Source organism: Musca autumnalis, unplaced genomic scaffold, assembly GCF_047663935.1.
Source record: "Musca autumnalis isolate F117 unplaced genomic scaffold, ASM4766393v1 scaffold_3, whole genome shotgun sequence".
NCBI classification, from domain to species: domain Eukaryota; kingdom Metazoa; phylum Arthropoda; class Insecta; order Diptera; family Muscidae; genus Musca; species Musca autumnalis.
Window position 1 is genome coordinate 182,470,651 of NW_027411866.1, and position 20,910 is coordinate 182,491,560.

General features: G+C 35.9%; 1 protein-coding gene across 2 annotated transcripts in view; it reads right to left on the reverse strand.

Annotated features, from left to right (window-relative positions):
• Nucleotides 1-259: 259 nt before the first annotated feature.
• The window catches only part of LOC141398566 (uncharacterized), a 41,230-nt gene continuing 20,579 nt past the window's right edge, over nt 260-20,910 (reverse strand). The window contains exons 1-4 of one of the 2 annotated variants that reach the window (XM_073975949.1): nt 15,914-16,097; nt 14,704-15,775; nt 7,235-7,384; nt 260-1,296 (exon numbers count right to left, since the gene is read on the reverse strand). In XM_073975949.1, coding sequence (XP_073832050.1) covers nt 769-1,296; nt 7,235-7,384; nt 14,704-15,360 — 1,335 coding nt within the window. In that variant the 5' untranslated portion in view covers nt 15,361-15,775; nt 15,914-16,097 and the 3' untranslated portion in view covers nt 260-768. Of the gene's footprint in view, nt 1,297-7,234; nt 7,385-14,703; nt 15,776-15,913; nt 16,098-20,910 lie in introns of those variants that run through there. The other variant, XM_073975948.1, reaches the window with a different exon arrangement.

The following is a 20,910-nucleotide window of genomic DNA, read 5'->3' on the forward strand; positions in this document are numbered from 1 at the left end:
GTTTTGTGATCACAGCCTTTCGAAGCATCCAGGTTTCACAAATTCAGCGGCTTACCTTAATAATTTTGTAATATAACATAATATTGCTGTGGGTGAGTGATTGGTTTATTTGTAATTATTAGTTTACTTTTATAACTGACACGTAATGAATAGAAATGAAATTAACCACTTTATTACAAGGGAACAAAATATATAAAAATATATAAAAAATAGATAATCGTAGTAAACTTTGGAGAAAAAAATAAAACACATTTTTGGCTTTGTCTGGCTTGGTATTTGTAATTTATTTTCATTTTCTTTTACATACTATGAGGCAAAATTGGGTAATAAAAATTAAAAAAAATACTACAGTTTAAAAAATATATATACGAACTATATCACAGTAGCTGCAGAACGAATGATTACAACTAAGATTAATTTTAATACGGTAATGGTGGGATTTTAAGTAGATAAGTGTGGACATGCATTGTGTGATCATAAAATCGAATTGATAAATAACAATAAATAAAAATGAAATAAATAAATAATTTCGAATTAAAAATGGAATCAAATACTAAATAATAAGGTTGGTAATGCTAAGACATACCTAATAAGTATAATAGGCGATTTCAATAAATTATATGGAGAAACAAATGTATAGAATATATTTGTCATGGAATATTTAGCGATCGTCTGTTGTGAAATGAAGAGATTATTATTATAATTATTATTAAATAATACAATTTTTTGTTGTACGAACTAAATCATTATTTGATACAAATATTCGAGTTAGACTGTCTTGGAAGAAGGTTTTTTCTTATTTCTCCTCTGTTTTTGTTGTCTTTGTCTTTCTTGACTTTTATTTCGTTGTGGTTTCTTCGATTCCTTCATTATTGTACGCAATAGTTTAATAAATTTCCGTACATAAGTTAAATAACGAGATTTGGCAAATTTCAAATCTAGTTGATTTATATCTATTAATTTGTTACCATTTGTGGGATCTTTATTTTTATTCCATGTCAGTGGTGATACTGTTTTAATATCAGTTGCAAATGTCAAATAAGATTCCATTTCTTCACGTTTTATTACCAGGGAATCAAATGGGCGCTTTTCTTTGGAATTTGTGGTGGTATTGTTGATGGAATGCTCAATGTCGCATAGAATAGCCCGCGCATTATTGCGCAATGCCAACAGTTCCTGTAAAACATTACTTGGTTTATTACGTTTGTTGTAGTCCCAATTGAGTTGGACTCGATGCAAATAATCGAACGAAGCTACATAATACTGAAGTTGTTTATACCAGCTGCGTAGAGTAATCTGTAAGAAGAAAACATAAGAATAGAAATGGTAATTGGGGAACTTATTTAAATTTTATTTTATAAATTAAACATTTTGTGGAAAAAGAGGCAGAAATAATGTTCAATTCAAATACGATATTTATATTCAAAAAATTCGAATCATATACATAGTGTTAGATAAAGAATACATATTTATTAAAAATATAATCAAATCTCCGAACAGTTGCGAATTGAGATACTCTGATATGTGATTTGATACTTTTGATATCCAGCCACTATACACAAAACAAAGGCACTCGATAATATCGAGGTTCATCGGTTCGTTTTTAAGAATTTAGAAGAAAATACACGCAGAAAAATATATGTTTGAAATATGTTTGGATCCAAACAAATATATGTTTGGGACAAATTATGTTTGCAACATATCTCAATTGTATTTGTTTGGGTACCATTATATTTGTTTATGTTAGAACATATTGTTTATGGGGTGACGTAGGGGGTGGAAGATACCAAGGAACGGTCCTGACCGGTTTTAACACGGCAAAGCCCAGGATTTATCTTGGTCCCTCTTTCATCTCAAGTGGACACTGACCTCCCCGTGGTGTCACTTGGGGAACTGCCCTTAACACCACTTAAAGGTAGTGAACTAACAGGTGCCGCGCGTTCACCCATAAGAACGTTAAAAACTTGGGTTTGGGCGTCGGGTTAGTAACCCTCCCCTAGAAAAAACAGCCTACTATGAAAAACCGAAAGAAAAGAAAAGCAAACCCTCTAAAGTTCACGAACCCCGAAAACGTTTTAAAGACCATGATCTGCGAATCTGTACCTGGAATGTTAGCACTCTTTATAGAAAAAGTGCAGTCTTCGCATTGGCAGACGTTCTTGAAAAGTACAAGGCCGATATTACTGTCATACAGGAAATACGATGGATTGGGAAAGGCGTCACAACAACACCTAAAGGTGACGCACTGTATTATAGCTGCCATGACGTAAAGCATGAGTTTGGTTGCGGATTCGTAGTTAGTCGGAGGCTAAAACATCTGGTATCAAGCTTCACCCCAATGAATGAAAGACTTGCTGCAATTCGAATAAAAGCTAAATTCTTCAACATCAGCTTTATTTGCACTCATGCTCCCACTGAAGAAAAGGACGAACAGACCACAGATATATTTTGCGAGCGCTTAGAAGAAACATATGACCGTTGCCCTGCCCATGACATTAAAATAATTCTAGGCGATTTTAATGCCAAAATTGGAAAGGAGAATATCTTTGGCCCAACAGTCGGGAAATTCAGTCTCCACAGTGAAACATCTGAAAGTCGTATGAGGCTGATAGACTTCGCAGCGGCAAAAAAACAAAAAAACAGCTGAGTGTCTGCAGATCAGAAAACAAGAAATAAAATTGATCACGTTGTGATAGACATTCATCGAGCGTGTTGGATGTGCGTTCGTTCCGAGGAGCAATCATAGACTCGGACCACTACCTTGTTGCAGCAAAGGTACGCACGCAACACGAAAGTTAGATATCGGTAAGCTGCAATCACAACAGATAGCCACAGCATATTCCACGCAACAAGCCCAATCGCTTAATCAAAGCACTCCTTATCCCGATAACATATCAGCGCAATGGCAAAGTATTGCCCACTCCATGCAAACAGCCGTAAAATCCATACTTGGATACCAGAGACCTCCGCCAAGGAATCCATGGTATGATCAGGAGTGTCGTGCTGCCACCGAAGAGAAAAATGCGGCATATAGGGCTACTTCACAATCCGTAGCAACGCGTAGCGCACGAGAGAGATACAGGGAGAAAAGGAGAGAGGAGAAACGTCTTTACCGCAGGAAAAAGAGACAGATGGAAAAGCGGGAGTGTGAAAAAATCGAGATGTACAGGAGCCAGAATGAAGTCCGAAAATTCTACCAAAGAGTCAAGCATCAAACTGATGGCTTTGGTACAGGCGCATCCTCCTGTAGAGACCAGCAAAGTAATTTGGTAACTGATACAGATAGTGTACTCAGGATATGGAAAGAACATGTTTCAAAATACCACAGTCCAAATCCCAGAAGATGGTATTGAATATATACCGCCCAGCCAAGATGAGGCAAAGACAGCAATAAATCGGCTGAAGAATAATAAGGCAGCAGGAGCCGATGGCATACCAGCCGAGCTGTTCAAAACCGGAGGCGACACGCTGATAAGGTGTATTCATCAGTTAGTTAGCACCATCTGGCAGGAAGAAAGACGATTGGAACCTGAATATCCTGTGCCCCGTCCACAAGAAGGGAGATAAGACTGTATGCTCTAACTATAGGGGCATAAGTCTACTCCCGATTGCCTACAAGATCGTGTCAGGGATATTGTGCGATCGACTAAAGCCTATGGTCAACGAGATAATTGGACCATACCAATGCGGCTTTAGACCTGGCAAGTCCACCATTGACCAGATATTTACCCTGCGGCAAATCCTGGAGAAGACTCAATAGATGCAGATCGACACCTACCACCTTTTTGTCGATTATAAAGCAGCCTTCGACAGCCCGCTGCGTTCAAAGGTATTCCAAGCCATGTCTGAATTTTGTATCCCTGCAAAGCTCATCCGGAAAGAACCTCTCCGAAGAGTTTGGTTTCAGACAAGGAGACAGCCTTTCGTGTGATCTCTTCAACATCCTCAAAAGAACGTCAAAAGAAGTGGCACAATCTACACCAATAGTCACATGTTACTTGCTTATGCTGATGATATAGACATCATGGGCCGATCAGTAAAATAAGTAACCGATACCTTTATGAAGGTCGAAGGAGAATCTACTAAAGTGGGTCTGGCGGTAAACGGTGAGAAGACCACGTTGATGGTGTCGACGCGCAATGCGTCCATTGAGCTTGGACCGACTGTGGAAGTTGGTTCCTATAATATTGAGGTAGTAAAAGACTTCGTCTACCTCGGCACCTCCGTAAACACAACAAACGACATCAGTTGTGAAATAAAAAGAAGAATTGTATTGGCCAACAGATGCTACTTTGGTTTAAGTAAGCAGTTTAAAAACAATGTCACATCTCGTCAAACAAAAATAACGCTCTACAAAACATTGATACTACCCGTGCTGATGTATGGCTCCGAAGCCTGGGTACTTCCGCAAGCAGACATGGCAATGCTTGGTGTGTTTGAGAGAAAAATTCTTCGAAAGATCTATGGACCAATCTGCGTTGACGGTGAATATCGACGTCGCATGAACCACGAGCTGTATCTGCTATACAACGACATCAATATTGTTAAACGTATCGAGATGCAGCGATTGCGTTGGCTAGGCCATATCATAAGAATGAGCGATGATGAACCCCCTAAAAAGGCGTATAAATACGGACCGCTTGGCGGTGCACGCAGAATTGGCAGGCCAAGGAATGGATGGCGCAAACAAGTGCATGATGAGATGAATAGGCGCGTTATTCCAGAGTGCGAAGCAACAAATAGAGAGAAATGGAGATCTTTTCTTAGTTCGGCCTATGGAACAAATGTTCTGTAATGGGCCAGCTAAGTAAGTAAGTATATTGTTTGTGGGTTAGGAGAGGATTCTTGTCAAAAAGCGTAACAACAGAACTCTTGCTTATTTAAAATATAGAGCTGGGTGTAAGTTGCAATGGAAGACGCAGAAGCGAGGACGGAAAGTTGCCAAAATTTGTTTTTACGTTGCTGGTGTGTATGCAGTCAAACGCTTGTGGTTCGTTCTGTGTTGTTGCCTATAACTCACAGTTAACCAACCTAGTATGCGAAAAGGAAAAGAACAAATGGTATGATTTATTTCTGTTCTTATTGCGAGAAAGGCAGAGATCATTTGTTGTTGAGTGAAGACGGTAAAGTGAGTATGAATTTAAGAAAATACAAAAGTTTTCTTGTAGTAAATTAAATGACCAATACATTTTATACAGTCGAAATCGCTTATAACGTCATCATATAAAACGTGATATCGCTTATAACGACGAAATCAAAATGTTCGGAATTTCTGCCCTTTGTAGCCCACACAAATAAATATCGCTTGTAGCAACTTCGTTTATAACGACATATCGGTTGTAACATCGCACAGTGGTTCAGAATCGTTTTCTCCTGGTCAAAACTCTGGAACTTTTGGTATACTTAGTTTCAGTATATAAATAAATAAATACATGAATAAATAACGTTAATAAAAAATAAGTAAATAAAGAATAAACATTTTAAAAGTTAGCGTTTGTAATCACAAAGTTTAAAAAAATAATAATCTTCGAAAATCAATGAATAAATAAATAAAATATATATTTATGTTGCATCTCATAAAAATATTTAAACAAAACATTTTCCCTCTTCCCTGTCTCTCCCAGTATTTTTGGCAAAAATACCTAAAATTATTTTACTTTACTTCCGTTCGACATTCCTAATTCCATCAATACAATAACTCACAATGTGATACAGTTCATTGAACTTTTTTCAAACACTTTTGTTGTATGACAGTTTGTCTCAATATTTTTGCAACACTCAACCGGCGAAGAGATGAGGATACTACTGCACTAAGTAATGGAATTAAAATAAATAAAACTAAAACTATAAAAAAAATCATTACAGAAATAAATAAATGTCCACATCTTAAAATAGATTCTATACACATTTCGAAAGATATTTAAAAACAAATAAATAATATACGAATTCAAATATTTAACAAAAGCAAAATACTATAACCTATCCCACAACTTAATGATAAATTAGTCGGTGACAGTGGCGGCGTATAACTTAACACCTAAAAGTAAATAAGTTACAACAAGTTTCGCTTTTAGCAGACTAATATTACGAGAACAGCAACAACAGCAGATAAAAGCAATCTAAAGTGACTGGCAAAAAAGCTAAAACACAGCAACAATTTATTTCATTCAATTGGCACGATAAGTAAGTCAAAACGAATGGGGGACTTATAACAGAAAGAGGGAACAGTGGCAATTTGTCTCTCGGCATATCTGGAAATATAAAATCCCCTTTCTATAACGTACGATGATTAGCTAAATTAATTTATAAGTTTCAGCAGACAATTGTGGGGCCAATCTTTATGTAGCCAAACAACATTGTTCTATCTTCATTTTGTGCAAATCTGCTCTGTCTTCCTTGTTCTACTACTAAAATTTTCTCGAATAATGTTTAACTTTGTTTATTAATTATTTTTTTATTCAAAAATCTCTGTGAGCACTCCACACATCTACCATATTATAAGTCTCCATCTCGGTTGAGTGTAATGGGAATAATAAAAACATTGTTAAGTATTCAGTGTCTGCCCTTCCCCCAAAACTTGTTGTACCACTCCATGGTGTCAGCGAAAAAAAAAACTGGGGATTCCACTGAAATACAACACAACAACAAAACCGGCAAATTCATGTGATACAATTGATGATGATTCATTAGCAATTTTATGGAAACCAAATATGTTCAATAATTGACGTTAAATAGTTATTTTTTGTGATTTGCTTTGGAACAAAATGAAAGCATTAATTTCATGCGGCTGAAGTGTTATGCTATACCTATACGAGCAAACATATGTATGTATGCTTTAGAAGGGGCTTGGAAAAAAAGAATACCATTCTTATTAACCGCATTGTTTTTTGTTGTTTTGGCTTTTCTGCCCCTCATGCCACCTTCCTCATTTGATTGCCATGCAAAAACAAATTTCACATTGTAATTACAATGTGACGTCAATGTTATCGTGGTTATGGAATTTCTTAAAATTCCGGTAATTTTTAATGACAACATCATGATTAGTTTGTCGATCGTCAATAAATTGTGTGAAAATTGAAATATCGTCACCAAAGACGTAAGAAAAATTATTTGATTTAAGATTTGTGGCTTGTTTGATTTGAACTAGTATTCTGAGAAATTTTAACAGTTTCTATTTTCTAATGAAACTTTTTCTAAGTACATATATAGAATTTCATTAGATCTATATACTTACTTTGGACTTAGTCGGGATTTGTGGAAGAAATTTATAAGACTCATTATGTTGATCCCACATACTCATGTTACGAATATCAATGGCTGTCAATTGTTTGGCATTAAGCGAAAGATATTCCATATTGGTGGCATTTCGTAGGGCACGCAAAATCTAAAACCAAAAAAAAAACAGATGCAAAATTAATACACATAATTTCAATAAAATTATATACTAGGGTTATGACTTTTTTACAACATCGTATCCCTGTATGATATTTTGATGAGTTTTACATAAGATTGAATACAATCTCAATTATAAAGTGTTTCGATTAAAAAAGCTTCCGCACAAAAAGCTTTTAAAGTTTTTATTTTTCAAAACATTTGGCAATTTTTTGAAATCACTGTAAGCAGATATTTAACTGAAAAAAGGTATAGGGACACACGACATAGCCAAAATCACATAACCGTTTGTTTCTCACTTATTTTATCATCGTATTATAACATAAATATCATTTTATATTATATATAACTTTATTTCAAATATAATAAAAATTAAAAGTGGTTTGTACGGGATCTTTTTTAAAATTGAAGTGGAATATAAGTTATTTTAGTCATTAATAGGCAAAAGGCAATTTATTCGCGCAACAGAAAAAAATTGTTTGAGAAAAAATATTCATTTCATAGAATTTTTTTCAATTTTTTTTTTTTTTGTTTTAAGTGGTTTTTGCGGAACCTTTTTTTATAATAAATTGGAATGAATGGTATTTTAGGCATTAATAGGCAAACGTTAATTTTTTCTAACTACAGGAAATTATTTTTAATAATGTCAAAAAGTCATAACCCTATTATATACATATATGCTCCCACAAACATCTCAAAAAAAAAAAAAAATTGGACTTCTCTCATCGCTGTGCCTCCCATTTATACTAGCTCTATAATATGCGACTTATGGTCTCTTTCTATAAAACGATTCGAATTCAAATTCGTTCGAATTGCTACCAAGCTCCCGTTGTTGGAGAAAAAAATTAATTGATTGGAAACACAATGAATCAAATATTTTTCAAAAAAACAGAAGTTTGTTATTAAGTCGAACGAAAAAAATTCGAATCGTCTTAGTGAAACAGGCCATTAATTCTTAACGCCGGTTAAAATAAGAAGTTTTTTTCATGGCTAAAATGCTCAGGAAACTTTACGCTGAGGGGTCGTGCTAGGGAAGCACGAAACATGATTTTAGAGAAAAATGGTCTGATTTTACTTGCATTGTATTATTTATGAATATATTTTTTATTAAAAGGCTTTCATTTATTAGTCAAGCTTTCTTTATTACTTATAAGAGGCCAGTTTTAATACCGAACAAATTGTCGCAATCGTGTCGTGTCGGGCTTTAAGCGTGTTTTTATTTTTTCTTAAGTATAAAAAGGACCAGAACGAATTTGGACACGACATACGACATTTTAGAAGAACCATGAGACGAATGTCGGCAATTATAGATTTGTATCGACAAATTTGTAACAGTCGTGACACTCGGGCTCTGTGCGTGTTCATATTTTTGTTTAGAGGAAGCACGATACGAAGCACGGACGGCGGAACGAATGTGGACACCACATACGGGATTTTAGAAGAATCATGAGACGAAAGTCGGCAATTAAGATTTGTATCGACAAATTTATAACGATCGTGTCTCGCGGGCTTCGAGCGTGCTTATATTTTTGTTTAGAAGAAGAACGGACGGCGCCTTTTAATAATATCGGGTTACACCATTTACATCGTAACTACCACGGATAAATGATTTAAGCTGACGAATGTGAGTTATAAACTTCTATAATATAGATTATCGCATCTTTATAACTTCTCTATAAGTCATGTGTATTTAGTGAGAATTGGCGTATGTACTTTGAAAATATAAACACAATTTTAGAGCATTATAAGAGGATTTGACCAAATCAGTAAATTATTTTAAATCGGAAAGGAAAAACTTGTCGGTCCAATTATTGGACATTGGAGCCCGACACACACGACAACAAAATCAATGTCCACACGTGACACGAAAGTAAAGTATGAACGTCATTAAACACAGCTTCACCCGCTCACTTATCTACATTGGGTATAGCTGGACATCGAAAAACTGCAATCAAATATTAATAAGATCAAGCACACTATAGAGGTAGAGCTGATGTCTTATCCGGAGAACACATCATCGTTTATGCATCATTTGTTAAGACTATTCGACTAAAGAAAGGATTGGGGATTAGTTGTCATACACATACACACATATGTCTATCCCCAATGTAAAATAAATCCCAAGCATCAAGACGACAGTTTTGGAGATGAAATGAAAATGAAATTTACACGTTTAATCAGTCCGGAACCACAAATGATAGTGTAAGAGGTGTCAGAAGGATGGTAGCGATTTAATTCACTTTTGCTCGATAGGTCCATTTCAGTGTCTCTTCATACACTAAACCTTTTTTTATAATGGTTTTAGACTATGAATGACTTAGATATGTACGTCAGCCAGTCTGTTGGTCTGCCTGGATGGTATGCAATATAAATATTGGCAGGATCAACCGATTTGGTTCGAACATTAACAGGGTTTAAAAGCCAGCATCTAAAAACAATATTGACACACACGGCTAAATTAGCAAACGAACGCATATTTATTTTTGTGAATTTTTGCTTATTTCGTTTTTACGAATAATCTTTTTTTCGTTAGACATAATCGACAACCACGCTACATATTTAGCTGTCGACTGACCATTCGTCGCATCGAATTAGCAACCGAGGGTAGTTTTGTGATTAGAGTTGCCAACGCAGTAATAAAAAAGGTGTCAGTATGCAGGATGCAGTAGTTGTTAAGAAAATCATGCTGTAGAAATGATTGAAACCTTGTGGCCTTATAATAACACATGTACGTACCCGCGTGACACGAAACCCGATATTTGAGAGCAAGTAGTCTTCATGAAGGAAATCATGGTACGACAATAGGTATCGTCGGCTGTCGGAAAACTGTAGTAAGACACAACAAACTAGAAAGGATTTAGAAGTAAAATAAATAGGAAAAAGAGGAATAGGGCCGATAGCTTCAAAATTCTTAACAAAACGTTGCATCACTTGTTAAAAAACTTATGGTATAGAATTGTGGCCTTACAACAACTGATATGTGGGAGCAAGAAGTCATCGTCAATGAACTCATAGTACGACAATAGGTATCGTGCAGCAGAAGGAAAGAATGACGCCTATCTAAAGAAAGGGAGGAAAATAGTCAGGAAAAAGTGGGATTTATTTACCCGCGTGTCACGAAACTCAACATTTGAGAGCAAGCAGTCTTCACAATAAACTCATCGTACGGTAAAGGCTATGGAAAAACAGTAGTAAGAAATATAACATTAGAGGGTATTCGGTAGAAGTAGAAATAAACAAGTAAAAAAGTGTCAGTCGGCTTTGCCGACAGATATATACCCTCAGCCAATGTGAAGCGAAATGTATTTAACCCTTTCGGTGCTTCTTTTTTGTTTTTGATCTGAAAAATATATTTTTCCAATTTTATATATACTTAAGCCCACTAAATGAATAATCAAAACTAATTTTTTAACATTTTGTTTGGAAAAATGGTTTTTGGACACTATGCCATATGGCATAGAATGTATTTAAAGGAAAAAAAACAAAACTAAAATATTCAAGTTTTTAATTAAATTTCATCTTATAGAAGACCAGGAGGCCTTATAGAAGAGGAAGAGGTCTTCTTATAGAAGAGCAGGACGTCTTCTAATAAAAGAGCAGAAGGTCCTCTCATAGAAGGGCAGGATGTCTTCTCCTGGAAGAGCAAAAGGTCGTCTCATAGAAGGACAGGATGTTTTCACATAGACGAGCAGGACGTTTGCATATAGAAGGGCAGGAGGTCTTCTTATAGAAGAACAGGAGGTCTTCTTATAGTAGAGCAAGAGGTCTTCTTATAGAAGAGCAGGAGGTACTCTCCTTGAAGAGCAGTAGGTCCTCTTCTTGAAGAGCAGGACGTCTTTTCATAGAAGAGCAGGACGTTTGCATATAGAAGGGCAGGACGTCTTCTGATAGAAGAGCAGGACGTATTTTCATATAAGAGCAGGACGTTTGCATATAGAAGGGCAGGAGGTCTTCTTATAGAAGAGAAGGGGGACTTCTTATACAAGAGCAGGAGGTCTGCTCATAGAAGAGCAGGGCGTCTTCTCGTAGAAGAGAAGGACGTTTGCATATAGAAGGGCAGGAGGTATTCTTATAGAAGAGAAGGAGGTCTTCTTATACAAGAGCAGGACGTCTGCTCATAGAAGAGCAGGACGTCTTCTCATAGAAGAGCAGGAGACCTTCTTATAAAAAACCAGATGGTCTTCTCATAGAAGAGCAGGGGCCCTTCTTATAGAAAAGCATAAGATCTTCTCATTGAAGACCAGGAGGTCTACTTATACAAGACATGAAGGTTTTTCATAGAATATCTGGAGGTCTTCACATAGAAGGTCTTATTATAGAATATCTTTTAGAACATTTAAAGCCTCTTATAGAAGACCTAGGGTCTTCTTATAGAAAACCTAAGGTTTTCTTATAGAAAAGCTAGGGTCTTCTTATAGAAGATTTGAGGCCTTCTTATAGAAAAACTGGAGGACTTCTTATAGAAGACCTGTATGTCTTCATATACAAAATCGGAAGGACTTCTTATAGAACACCTGAATGTCATCCTATAGAAGGGCTGGAGGTCAGCTTGTAGAAGACGTGGGGGCCATCTTATATAATATCTGGAGGAGTTATTTTAGAAATCTGCAAGAATTGTTATACATCATCTGGAGGTTTTCCTATGGTGGATCTGGAGGTTTCCTTATAGAAGACCTGGAAGTCTTCGTATAGAAGACCTGGAGGTCTACTTATACAAGATCTGGAGGTCTTATTATAGAAGACCTGGAGGTCTATTTATACAAGATCAGGAGGTCTTCTTATAGAAGATCTAGGGGTTTTACAATAGGAGATCTGGGAGTCAAACAAAGTGAAACATTTCCGTTGGGAAAAATCTATGCCATATGGCATAGTATGAAATATAAAAAATCTGGCAGCTCCATTGAACTATATTTCCGATCTTTTTTTCGTTTTTATTATTAAGGCAATGATTATCTACTAAATTAAATACAAAAAGTTAACAAAAACAATATTTTTGTTAATAAAATATATAAAATTATAATATGGTATTTTCATGCAAATTTTAAATCGAACGAGGAGCGCTTGCTCTTTGAGACATAACAATGTATAGGGTTCACCAATCAAAAATTTTTGTCGAATTATTTTTAGATAACACTTCAGGGAAAAATACAAAAGTATTAAAAGAAGGGTATCCATAAATATTTTGCCTTAAATCGGGCTTCAAAAACTGGCTATGCCATATGGCATAGAATCACCGAAAGGGTTAAGGTCTCTTCAGAGCCCTTTTTGGACATTTGAACTTGCCGACAAAAATGTGGATTAGGTATAAACTGCACTAATACATAAATGTTGAACTTTTGTAATGAGGACCGATATGGGCCATTTTAGAAGTTAAAGTAAATTTGGACCAAATTGGTTGCCCCAATCAAGTGTTTTAGTGACATTTTTTAAACATTGGGGAGAAGTACCAAATGTTGTGGACCGGTATTGCCCATGAAACTAATTTTGGATATAATTTGACGAAGACCAAATGTTGGACCAAATCGGTTGAACAGTTCGAGAGTTATCGTGCTCTCCGACCGCCAAATATGGTGACATAACCTTTTGTAATATCTTCGAATTTCATCTAATATTCGAAGAAATATTGCGATATCCAAAGCGAGGACGAACGCAGTATTTGGTTCGAGTTCTCCCTCCAGTCACTACATATGGTGCTATAGGGGTTTTTACAACTTTCGGGCTGTTTTCCCAAGAAATATGGACTTGCCCCTGAAAAAACTTTTCCGTCGTAATGGAGGTAGCGAATGCAAATCGCTTCAACAAAAATCAAAGTGATTCGAGAGCAGGTCTTAAAGTGAACTTATCCGAAATTTTGTGTGAGAGGTACCAGAAGGAGTAGACAAATATAGTCCATATTCGAACCCGATCTATATCTGGTAAATATATTAGGATGTGCAAAGCATAGATTTCATCGGTCACTCCCTTCAAGAGTTATCGTGCGTAAAATGTTTCCGAAAATTTTTGAAGATTTGTGGGGGAGGTACCTGAAGGAGTGGACCGATATAGCCCATCTTCGAATTTAAACTATGTTTTGATAAAATATTATGAAGGTCAAATTTTGGACCGAATCGACAGATCCGTTCGAGAGTTATCTTGCGCTCCAACCACTACACAAGGTGTCATAGGGGCTTTTTGCACCTTTCCGGCCATTTTCTCAGGAAGTATGGACTTGCCCTGATGAAACTTGTACCGTCGTATGGAGGGAAGTGAATACAAGTGGTTGCAACTAAAATCAGAACGATTCGAGAGCAGGTCCTAAACTGAACATATCCGAAATTTTGTGTTGGAGGTACCCGAAGGAGTGGGCCGATTGAGTCCATATTGGAACCTCATCTAAGTATGGTAGAAATTTCACGATATGCAAAGTATGAAGCAAATCGGTTACTCCCTTCAAGAGTTATCATTCCCACAAATTTTCCGAACATTTTTGAACTTTTGTGGGGAAGGTACCGGAAGGAGTGGACCGATATAGCTCATCTTCGAACTTAAACTAATTTCGGACAAAATATTACGAAAGCCAAAATTTGAACCGAATTAGTTCATCCGTTCGAGAGTTATCGTGCGCACCAGCCAGACAGACAGGCGGACGGACATTGTTAAATCAACTCCAAATTGTCTGAAACACATTTCGTCCAAACATACTTGGGGTCTAAAACCATTATTTCGATGAGGTACATTTTGCCCGTATGAAAGTGTATATACCCTTTCTAGGCTAAAGGCTGAGGGTATAAAAAGAGAACACTTAAAAAGTGGTGGATGCATCAGTTGCTACGAAGATCATGTCGTCCTATGGCTTACAATATAAATGGGAAGCGTCTCGAACATTCCTACTTTCATTGTGTACTATTCACTTGGATTGCTCCCAAGCTGGGTGCCACCGCGGTGCAATGGTATGCACACTCGCCATGCGCTCAGAAGGTCTCCGGTACGATCCCCAGGCCAGGCAACATCAAATTTTCAACGGTGGCAAAATATCCCTCAGAGTAATGTTGGCGAAATTTCCTGAGTATTTCAGCCATGTAAAATTCTCTACAAGTGGTGTCGTTAGACACGCCGTTCGGACTCTGCGATAAAGAGTAGGTCCCATATTATTGAGCTGACATAAATCGGGGTGCACTCATTGATATGTGAGAAGTCTCCATTGTGCCTTCGGAGACATTTGTGGAACATTATTATATTGTTCCCAAGTTAGGCTACCCCTTGATTCAATTTACTAAATATGTTTCAAATTTGCGAAAATTAAGAAAAGTATGTGTATAAAAACTGTCTTACCTTTTTAATAGGCGTCCTCTTTTTTATGAGTTTTTTGTTGTTGTTACTGTTGTCATTTGTGTTAACATAATGTCCACCGCAGGGATTAGACCATGCTATATCTTGGGAATTCATTGTTCGAGCATACAAATCATCCCAACTGGTCTGACGTTTGTATAATAATCTCTCTTCGGTATCAATATCAGTCTGCGATTGGTGTTGATAATGACGTGGATGATGACGACGGCGATGATGATTATTATCATTATAGTTGTTGTTATTGTTATTATTATGATTGTTATTAGTTTCGTCCAATAGCAAATTGAACTGTGGTGCTTCAGGATGTTGCAAATGACGACGAGTTCGTGGATTGTTTGGCATCATTCGAGATGGAAGGCGGGCGGAATGGTGTTGTAGTAAATTGTGTTGTTGCACCGGAACAGATGCTGCGGCTGCTGCTGCTAATACTATAGCTTGTGGTGATGGCGACAATGGCGGCGACGACGACGACAACAACAATGAGTTTGTGGTCGGTGCTGCCATGGCAAATGCCGCATTTGATTGCTGTACACTTAATACTGTTAATAACATGGTAATCAAGGCAAATAGTTGTTTGTAACTGTCTATAGTTAAGGAGGTAATTTTGTAGATTTTATGCGTGCCTAGAGTTAACAACATACACCAAAAGTGCCAACTACAGCAGCCGTAACAGCAATAATAGCGGCGGTGGTGGCCACCACCTAGACAATATTTTTCTTCTTGTTGGCAGTTACAATTATGACAACTAGTAATGTTGCTGCTGTTGTTGTTGTTGGTAACTTGTAATTGCTGGCGTTGATCTGCAACCACAACTACTGCTAGCCTTTGCTGCTGTGACTTGTGGGGCGGCCGTGCTTTATCTGCGATGTGACGAGTGCTATAATAAGCCGTCGACTGTTGTGGTTGTTGCTTTTTTTGTGACCAATGCCGGTGTCGTTGTCGCGCCAATATTGCTGGTGCAGGCAACGGCACACTTTGTGTAGAATAGAGTTGTTTTGGGTTAGCCGTTTTGTTGCTATCTCTCTGGTGGTTGCGTTATATTAGCAACCAACACCTGTTGTTAACGAAACAAAACAAAAAAATATTAAAGCTAAGAAGTTGGAAAAAAAATAACCGAATATTAGTTATGAATTATTGTCATTTTGTTGTGTTGTGCTGTTGTTGATGGCGGTGGTTGTCTACAAATATTTACAAATTATCGTTATTAAGTCTACGGCAAGCTTTGTCTTGTTAATTGTTGCCAACTTTTCCCTTAAGGAAAAATTTTTATGGGACTTTTTTTTGCTGTGGTTATTGGTTGACTATTTGTGTTGCGTTGCGGTGGTCTCGTTGTCTGCCGTGTCTACTGTGCAAGCAAGCTAGCTGGCTGTGTGTTTTTGTGTTGCTATTTGATTTGTGGGCTTACTGTAAAAAAATAGCTTTTTGTATAAAAATCCCCATAAATTGGGATTTTCCAAATTTTGTTCGTTTCGCTGTTTTCTAGAAAATTTATGCATGACAACCTGGTATTTCTGTGTGTTTTCACCTGACGCAAATAGTTTGCCACACTATATTGTTTGTGTGATGATTTCAAATGCCAATTTTGTTGTATAAATCAGCAAATTAATTTTAGAAAGGTTTGCATTTTTGTATCGACGACTCATCATCTCAATAGTTAAAGTAAAGTACGTTAACTTAAATTATCATATCTGTTGGAAAATAAATAAAAAAATAATTATTACACAATTCCATTAAGTGGGTATTATTATTTTGTAGACAATTACAATGATTTAATCTTAATTGAAGCGAACAACGAAGTAAGAAGAGGTTACGGGTGATGGTTATTATATCGCATCTTTAACTTGATAAGAATTTACTGATCCCATCAAAAACCATTATTGTAAGATAGAGACGTAAAAGAAAGAAACTGAGGCAAAACTGTGCGATAATTCCTGTTCTAGATGTTTGGGTTTATATCAGTTATAAGGGCCTTAGGCTACTGATAGGTCAATCACCGGTTCTTAGTGGGCTAGAAATGGCAAAGTCTAAGAAAGGGGGGTATTGCGATGCGTTTGATATTTCGTTAGCGCAAGATATTTGCGTTAACGGACGAATTTGACATACGCTTTTGTATTACAGATTGCTCTGATGCCAGAAAGGAAAATGGAAAAAAAAACAATTGCGAAAGGATATATGAAAACGTATGGGAGACGCATTTAATTTACTTATGCATTGCATTTTTCTTACGCATCGTAATGGAGAGTAACATTTAGATCAAAAGATAGACAGATTGGGACATGGAGAAAATTAACCCAAATTTGGTAATGGTACTATTATGAATGGATGATAAAGACGAACTCCTCTGCATGCAGCGAAGAAAATATAATCACGGTGCTCTTGAACCAAGTTTAAATGGAAGGTGCTAACATCTGGGAAGTTTTTGCGGATTTTGAAATTACAATGTTTATAGATGTGAAAAATCAAAAAACAAAAAAAAAAAATCGCCGAAGCGCTTTTTAAATAAATAGCAATTCGAATTGACATTTTTAAGGGTTTTTTTAGGTTTTCACGATTTTGCTTGGAGACCGCATGTCCTATCGAAATGGGACTAAAGAAATTGTTGTAGCAGTGACAATTCTGTACAAGACTGACTGATTGACATTTTCATAAGTTTTACCATTTTTGAGATAAAGAGGTTCATGTCAAACTTTCAGATTTTTTTCTTAGGTCTTCAGGTTTTATCTTGAAAACTGCTAATCATTTTGAAATTGGACTTAATAATATGTTGTAGCTGCAAAAATTCTCTTCAAGATTGGCTTTCGTAATTTTTTCCTAGGTTGTACCATTTTTGAGATATATAAGTCATATGTTCAAATAAGTATGATGACATCGACAATACAAAGTGTTGAGCCTATCATGTAAATTGTCGCTTTAATATTATGTATGATTACATCAGCAATATATAGTTAGAATATCGCTTTTCGATATTAAGGTAACAACACAATTTTTGTTAATTTTTCCCCTCAGCCTTTAGGACAGACAAACACTTTGATACCATCTCATCAAGTTAATGTTTTCAAGTGCTTCAATTTTGCTCGATTTTACTTTACTGAAAGAGTACGAATTTGACAAGAAGTTTATTCTCCTCACTCGCTCTCAAGTACTTCTTGCTGAAAAATAAGAGTGGACGTCAAAATGTTCGAAATAAAGTCAGAGTTTATTCTAAGAGTGAAATCGAGTGAGAAAAAATTTATTTTGTCGATTTCTGAGTGATCTTCAACGTATGTGTTATTGTTGTTAAAATAGTACTCGGTAAGACTATAACACTATGCAACACAGAAAATGCAAACAATTTCTACTATGCTTTTTTTGAAAGTACATCTTAGTACATCTAGGCCATAAAAATCTATAAAATATAGAAAATTTTACATAATTGCTGAAATTCTGGTCAGTATCGGCTAAACTATTGGGAGTTGAACCAAGTAACCTTTCGCAAAAATCTGCCAAATAAAGTTCTCATTAATTCTTTAGAACATTCTGAAACTCTAAAATGCTTACTTCATGTTGTTTCAGCGGTATTTTGCATCATATCTTTTACGACACCTATTTCAAACACAGTTCACACCAACAGTTTATTCTCGCATTTCGGATTTCACTACCATATTTACATTTTTATTTAATCGTCGTTGAAAAATGTACAGAAAACAACGGCATAGAGGCATTTTACAACAATGACATGTTCTGAAGAGTTATGTATTCCAGGGCATATTTTTCCAAAAGAAAATATTCAGAAAAAATTAACGGTTTTGGAGATACGGTGCGAAATGTATAAAAATTGTGATATTTGTATATACATATATTTTGAAATTTGAGGCAATAAATGTAGTTTACCGAGTTCATTATTTCTCCAAATATTTTATTCTTATCCTTATCTACAAATTTGCTTCAGAGGTCAGAAGAAGATTCGCATTGGTTTCAGAGATATAGCCCCAAATTTCTTTAAAAACTCAATATTTAACCATGTTTATATGGGGCCATAAAATCCGAGCTGGATCTGACACAACAAAACCCTACTAGGGTTTCTTGTTGTTTGGGTCTGTACTTTCAAAAAATCCACAGTTCGAATTATTTGCACAAGATCACCTTAAAAATGTTGCACAGTGTAATTAGCTAAGCATGTACGCTCTTATTCTAGAAAAGTTAGCATCTTTGATACATTTTTTCTACTCACAGAAGTACTCCCGCTAGAAGAGTGAAACTCTTCGAGTAGAGATTGAAGCTCGCTCGAATGTTTCTTCGCATTTCGGAGCACTGTTCTATACACCAAGTATATTTGGACGAAATAAGTTTCAGACAATTTAGAGTCGATTTAGACCTGTCTATCTGTCCATATCTCTGACTAAATAAATAAATTAATTAATTTATTAATTATCTGAAATTATTGTAATTAACCACATGTCTTGGAGTGTTTCGCAATTTTTGGGGATAAGTGCTCAATTCCTGAGATAATGGCACAAAAGCTATATAAAACGCTACCGTCAATGACTGCGATGCTCAACAACATATGAACTGAATATCTGATTGACCCAAAACGTAGCACAACGTAAAACTTTTTCCAAAGGATTATCGGGTTTCAAGAAAGTCAATATCGGCATAAGGGCTGTTCGATGATAGTTTTAAATTTTTACCGAATTCGTCCGATAAAATTTGTTTCGTTCTGACATGTTCCCTGACATATGCAATGGTGCAAAAGTTTTAAAAAGTCGTTACTCTGTGACCGCCTAAAATGACATTGGTTCAATTTTTGCACATTGTAAGATTTTTCTTAAACGTTAATCAAGTTCGAAAATTAAATATACTGGACAGCTCTTTCCAGTACCGCCCTCACAAAATAACATGACAAAATAAAATAACGTCATGACTTAAAAACTCTAAAAGGTCCTACGGTGATCTGCTAAAACTACTGGTTGACACGATAACTGCTAATAAGAATGACTAACTAGGCTAAATCCAGTTCCCACATAGCACAGTGGTCCCACTTGTATGGAAAAGAGTGCCAAAAATAGTTATAATCGATCAACCGCATCCAAATTTTAAACGTAGGATTATAACAAGCCAAAAAGATAGAAAACCATTTTTAGTGGATGTAGGTCCATATTTGGGTATAGCTTCCATAGAAATGTACCGCCTGATTTTTGGTATTTCGACGATTTTGGCCAAATTTACCAACCGATTTGGATGTTATTTTGCATTTTGAGTTCTGAGTGAATAAACTACCTCCTTGCAAAAAATATTCCATCAGATTTTCGGTATTGATACAATTTTAGCGAAAATGTCCAATTGATTTGGCTGTAATTTAACATTTTGAGTTCTGAGTGAACCAAATACCTCCACGCAAAAAATGGTCAATATCGGTCTACGTTAGGTATAGTCCCCATATAAACGTACCTCCCGATATTCGCAGTTTTGACGATTTTACCCACATTTAATTCTGCATTTTGAGTTCTGAGTGAGCAAGATACCTCCTTGCAAAAAATGTTCAGTATAGGTCCATGTTTAGGTATAGCTCCCATATAAACGTACCTCCCGATTTTCGGAATTTTGACGATTTTACAGACTATCCCCTGCATTTAAAAAACTGTCGATACTCACAAATGCTCACAACATTCAAACTCAACATAAATTAATATTAATTATATAAAAAATAACAGAAAAAGTCATTTATAAAGAAATTATTTTTAATGAAGTTAGAAAACGAATTACGAGTTTGTTTTTTCGTTAAAACATTGTCAATGCCATCACCTTTAAGTTTCATTTCGAAAATTGCACATTTACCTCTCCAATTTTTTATAATTTTACTCATAACCTACGAATGCTTTGCGGATGTATTTTTCGTTTTTAAGGCCTCACATACAAATCACAACATCTTCGTAAATTTACAAAAAATTTACGAAATAATGCTGGATGTTACAAAATTAATGCTGGATGTTAACAATTTGATATATTTAGAGAATATTTATTTCAATCGCATTAAAATTTGTCGCCATCAATTTTTTGATTTTTGTCCACGGGCGGAACCACTGTGCATGGATTATTTCAGGCAAATACTCTGTTAAAGTTCAACAATTTTCCGCTTTATTCCAGTTCGTGTTAAAATGTTAATGGCGGAAATTAGTTGCGATCCGGCTTACAAATGTATATATATATATA